The sequence below is a fragment of the Crocodylus porosus genome, unplaced genomic scaffold (assembly GCF_001723895.1).
Source record: "Crocodylus porosus isolate Cpor-Errol unplaced genomic scaffold, CroPor_comp1, whole genome shotgun sequence".
In the NCBI taxonomy this organism is placed as follows: Eukaryota; Metazoa; Chordata; order Crocodylia; family Crocodylidae; genus Crocodylus; species Crocodylus porosus.
In genome coordinates, this window is record NW_017728907.1 from 34,748,596 (window position 1) to 34,754,595 (window position 6,000).

Consider the following 6,000-nt stretch of genomic DNA (forward strand, 5'->3'; position numbering starts at 1 on the left):
TGTTTTTATAGTTGCTTACTAATTCATATTCAAGTTAGTTAGTTCTAAGTTCTTGGCAGTTTTCTTCTGTAAAGCCTGTAGGAATTGGTCCTTGATCTACTTTTCTTTGATTTCAGAAATTAATGAAGAAATTGTCATTCTCAAAGTTTTCATATTTCATTTTACTGAATTTATGTTTTCTTATTTCTGTTGTAGCAACCGAATTAATATCTAAATAGAATGACCAACCAAAAGGAAATCATATGGAAATAGACAAGACAGTTAATTTATATATGTTTTATATTTACTTGTCACAATGTAGCTATGGAAAATAGTAACTTGGAATTAGGAACTGCTATCTGTAAAAATATAAAAATTTTCAATTTTCAACAGGTATGATGCTGTCAAATGCGATGGTAAATTCAGGTCTGACATCATTTAAAAAAATAGAAGATACAAATGCAAGAGAACTTGAACTGGTATTTTGAAATTTTTTCTTTGTATATTCATATGATAAAGAAAAACACTTAACATTAATATTTAATGAATTATGAATACGTTTTTACATATCTAATTTATAATCAGTAGATTCAGTTGTTTTAAAAGTTTTGTTTTCAAACATTTATCAGATTAAAGTAATATACATTTATTTCACAAAATGGAAATTGATTAGTTGGATTATGACATTGATATTTTGTTTCTTTTTGAGGACATTTTCAGTATTAGGAAGATAACAGATCAAATTCAGAAATGTCATCATCTCATGGGTAAAGAGGACAGTTAGTAAATTTGGATTTTCTTTCTGGGAATGTGCTTTATCATCTCTCCTCTTTGCCCATCTTAATGATGAAATTCTGGAATTTAAGCAATTATTCTTATAGTAGTAGATATCTGTAAAGTGAAATCCTGGCCTCACTGTAGTAAATGTAAAATACTCCTTTTTATCTTTGGAACCAGAATTTTACTCCACATGTGGGAGGCAGCCACAGCCCCCTCCCAGCTCTGCTGCTGCCTCTCACTCCTGACATACTGCACCCCACCCCCCAGCCCTGCCTGTGCTCCTCACTTGCAACCCACAGCCCCTGACCCCACAGCTCTGCCAGTGCCCCAGCCCACAGCCCCTGCCCGCCCCCCCGGCTTGCTGCCCATGCAGGTTGCACGCATACACACGTAGGGAACAACTCTACATTATAACTTTTATCATAACAGATTCAGTGCATGAGTCTGGTGACAAAGACATAGGCAGGCAAGGTTCTTTGGGTAGATGTGATATCTTCTATTAAACCAACTAAATAGTTGGAAAAAAATTCTTTGCATGCTTTCAGACATATTACCATCCTCAAGACTGCTGCTGTTCTGAGATGATAGAAAAGAACCTGTGAAAATGTAAATAGGTGGAAGTTTGAAAGACAATGAGTAGAGATAGGAGGGAGTAGGGAAGGGAGGGATAAGTGTGACACTTCATGTCCTCATGTTCCAGGCTGGAACCTCATGTCCTGTGGCACAACCCCTTTAAAGGAACATTGTTCACAGATGCACCTGAAATGGGAAAAACTGGTAGAACAGTAATTCTGGTAAAAAAACTGCAGGTCAGCTTGGTGACTTAAATGTTTTCTAATTTAAACACATTTGCAATCATTAATCTGGCTGTTTTTGAACCAGTTCTTTATATACAGAATCAATTAATTTAACTACAACTGCTCCATTTCTCACCCTTCTTGGGTTAGCCAGTAGGAACTAAATCAGTAGATAAGTCCTGAGCTTGCAGTTGTATTGTGTAAGAATCCTGGTACATTACTCTAGAGTTCATATGAGCAAAAGGCTCTGTCCATTTAGATATGATTACAGGTTTGGGGCAGGGGAATGAGAAGGCATGGGTGTCTCACAGGTAGGTGAGCAGAAGATTGATTCATGCCAGGCTGAGCTGCTTACCTGGTATCTGAAAATAATTACACAAAAATACAAACAAATTATAGGTGTCCTCTTTTGTCTCCAGTCTGCAAATCAAAGCGGCATCTGGTGGACAAAAGGGGTGAACTACAAAAAAGCTGCAGAGCCATCTGGTGGGAAAAGAGGGTCATTTACATGTCTTTGAGTGCCTTTGTGTTTGCACACAACGAATCTGTGGACGTGACACTTTAATTCCCGGCAAGCCAAACTAAACTACGTCTGAGGAGTTGTAGTTTAATGCACCAGAAAGACTTGTAAAGTGTCCCGAAATCCCACTCGTGCAAACAGGCATGCTGCTGCAGCGCAAGAGAGGGCAAAAAATGTGGCGTGTACAAAGGCCCTGGAATTCTATCTCAGCCATCAGACTATTTTTTCTCTTTCTGCAGACTCCTGCTGCTTAGTACACATCTTCCATCTTCTACATAAATAAGGCAAAGCTCCTGCAGATAAGTCTCCTTCACTACATAATCCTGATTTAGTTGCCTCTTGTGCACTGAATTAAGAAGTGGGCAGAAAAAAATAACATGATGATGATGCATTTTGCTCTGTCCTTTTCTTAAAAAGAGCTAAACAGTTTTGTCTGAAATATTCCAAAAATTCAGCCTTATACAAATGCCCTGCAGAGTGTCCAGAAGATAGACTTATATAGGACTCAAGTTATGATTACACTTCAGTACATATACAGGCAACCCCCGCTCAGTGCTCTTAATTGGTTCCTGAAAAACTGAGCGTTAAGCGACACAAGTGTTAAGCAAAACCAAAAGTATTTGATGACCCCAGATGATGACCGCAGTTGTTTTTAATGACCCAAGATGGTGACCACGAGTGTTATAATGAAATTCGCTGAGCACTAAGTGAAATCAGGTATCAATTTAAAATGAGTGTTATAGTGAAATAGTGCTAAGTGAAACAGTGTTAAGTGGGGGTTGCCTGTATAAGTGCATTTCAAAAACTAGCAGCAATTTCAAAATAAAACCATTCTGTGTGTGCAGTGACGATTTATTGGGACCACATCACTTTCCTACTTAGTCAGAAGGGCTGGGTGCACTCAGCAATGCTGCCGTAAGTGTTCTCTGCTGCTATACTGTTTTCTACTGTCACAGGGCACTTCAGTACCCTGCTCCTATTGAGGGTACAAAGAGGTACAGGTGCTGGTTGCCGGGGCAACCGCAGTTGGTCAGCTGACCAGAAGGGGGAAGGGCCTGACCTATATAAAGGTGATCTAGGCTGAGGCCAGGAAGGCAGTTCCCCGCTAGCAGCCGAGGAAGAAGGAGGTCTGCTGGAGTAAGCAGAGTAGAGAAGCCTGATGGCCTGAGCAGCTTCTGCTTGAGGATACCAGGTGGAGGAAGCCCTGGTAGGGATTTGAATGATGGTTAGCCAGTTGGCTTAGAGTTTATGTTTGTAGCCCAGGAGCTTGAGTTTCTGTTCGTAGTTTTATAAGACCGGAGGACTGGGTAAGTCTAATAGGGGTTGGAGGAGGCCTCATAGGGGCTCCATGGTAGTGTGGGGACCCCAGCCCTGAGAAAGGGTGCAGAGGATTGGGGGCCAGGTAAGGTCGAGGCTGCCTGAGCTCTACAGGAACTTAAGACCTGAGGAGGGGATTTAGGGGCCAGGCACGGCTACGGCCACCTGAGCCCCAAATGTGAGAAGCCCCCAGAGCGGGTGCAGGCAAGAAGCCCCACAGGGGCTCGCTTAAGACTCAAGGAGGGGATTCGAGGGCTAGGCATGGCTACGGGCACCTGAGCCCCAATTGTGAGAGGCCCCAATGCGGACGTGGCTGCGAGAGAGGCCAGGGAGCATCCGTGGGAGGATGCAGGCAATTGAGACAAGCCCAGGGAACCCATGAGGGTGTGGGCAATTACAAGAGGAGCCAGAGGGCGCCCATGAGGGTGCAGATAGGATTGACCAAACAACGTCCAATACATCTGTGAGGCTTGGGGCGTGGTACAGGGGTGGTTGGAGCCACGAGTAGCCCCTAAGGCTTTAGTGCATGGAGTCATCTAAGACGGAGCACAGACTTGGATACATCAGGAGTATCATGTCAAAGAGGACAAAAAGGCAGCCTCCCTTAACACTAGTAACATCAAAGATGTGGTGGGTGAGATGGTGAGGGTGCATTGACACCAACTTGGTACGGTAGGGGGCACTAGGAGAGATCATGGCCGCTCCTAGGACCCCACCCCGTGACATCTACTTTGCTCCAGACAAACAGCATGGGCAGCTATTTTGCTATTATTTCTAAAACACCATCATACTATGAATTTTTTCTTTCAAACTGTCCTTATTCCTGATTTGTGGGGTTTTATTCTTACTCTGATTAGTGTAGTTTATCAGATACAGTTGTCTGTGGTCTGATCTGCTTAATGGGGCAGTCTTTATTAACAGTTTCATCTTTTGGGGGTAGGGTGGGGAGGGAAGACATAAGGAGTATAATAAGTTCCAGATTCTTTGTGTTGAGGATTGAGGTCAACGGTATTTTTTGAGAGACTAATCTGCTAGTGGCTTATCAGGTTTTGTATAGTATTGAGCAACTGGTATTTTCTTCATGTCAAATCTTTCCTGGTAACTTGAAGTAGTAACTGCCTCAGAATACAGCATTTAAAGGTATTATACTGTCTTGAAAAATAATGCATGTTTTAAGTTTAGCTATAGTATTTGCAGATCATAGGCCAAATCTTAAAGATATTGAACACTTAACTTCCTTGATGTCAAGGTAGTTGCAAGTGAGCAAGAACTGTTGGTAACTGTTCATTTGCATTCTCTTATTAAAAAATCTTAATTTGAAATTCACTTTGCTGATTTCTGTACTATTATAAATTATATAAACTAAATATTTACAGATCTTAAACAGACACCCTCCTTTTGGAAACCAAATAAAAGAGTCTGTGATACACCTTCCAAAATACGCACTTGATATTGAGCAGGTAATTGCTTCTCTTAAATTTATTGGATAATGCATTTATGTTTGCTTTGTTTTGTATTTATGTTAGCATGGTAAAAATGAATCATTTCAATAAAATATTACTTCATTAACTGATAAACACTTATTCACTCTTCTGAAAGTGGGAGTCTTCTGTGGCCCCAGCTACTCCTTGGCATCCACACTTCAGAAAGTTTTAGTGTAAAAGACATAAAGGAAGGATATCTTGAATCAGTTGTTCTCCACAGTGCATCTGCTCTTTTTTTTTCCTTTTTCTGACTGCTTCTGCTCACTGGCAGGCTTTTATATTAAAAACACAAAAGTAGATAACACTACCTGTAACTGTGAATATGTAAAGAAAATCCTTTCTTACCATGCCAGGTAGCGGTGCCTTCAGACACATTACACTGCTCTGCATAATGTGCCTCCTGAACTGGAAACTGTTGCTGTGTTTACATGGTACTTGGGGTGGACCAAGTAGCACAAGGGTAGACTAATTGGCACTGACATTCAGCAATGCTAATTATCCCATCTGCAGCACTGTGCAAACATAGCTTACACAGTATAGCATGGTATATTTGAGGGTTCTTCTGTCTGGTTCAGTAAGTGTGCTGTGTAGACATCTCTAAGGCTGAGACCTTCCATCTTAATTACAAAAGTTATGGTCAAAACAAGTTCAGTGAGAACTTATTTAGCAACTTCTATACTTTTGTGTATCAAACCTAAAAAAAAAAATAGATTATTAACACACAGTTAATTGATTCTGTGCACGTCAGAGGAGAGGCATGTTCTAGTGATTTGACTGCAAGCATGGGAAACATGTTCTGATGCTTGCTCACTCTGTGCCCTTGGACAAATCCTGTAGTCATTCTGCTTTGACTTTTTCATCTGCAAACTGTGGACAACAAAGCTTCAAAGACTTTCAGAATTCTTGTGAAAATTAGTTACATTTGGAAAGCACTTTGAAGTAAAAGCTTCCAAATAAGTTTGAAGTGTTATGACTATTATTATAACAATGATCAATTTTTATTCTTTTATTTTGTAAATTGGCACAAGTCCTTAACTTGTTAGTGACTCTAAATGTGTTTTCAGAAGGCAGATTTAATAGTGATAAATGCTTCATGAAGAGCTGCCTGAGTTGTTAAAAGTTT

At 40.6% G+C, this 6,000-nt stretch overlaps 1 protein-coding gene across 3 annotated transcripts in view; it reads left to right on the forward strand.

Annotated features, from left to right (window-relative positions):
* HFM1 (HFM1, ATP dependent DNA helicase homolog) overlaps nt 1–6,000 on the forward strand; it is a 61,695-nt gene that overhangs the window by 33,279 nt on the left and 22,416 nt on the right. For 2 of the 3 annotated variants that reach the window (XM_019531127.1, XM_019531129.1), the window contains 2 exons: nt 373–458; nt 4,770–4,853. The exons of the other annotated variant lie outside the window; for it this stretch is intronic. In XM_019531127.1, the coding sequence (XP_019386672.1) occupies nt 373–458; nt 4,770–4,853 (170 nt within the window). The remainder of the gene's footprint in view (nt 1–372; nt 459–4,769; nt 4,854–6,000) is intronic. 3 annotated transcript variants of the gene reach the window in all.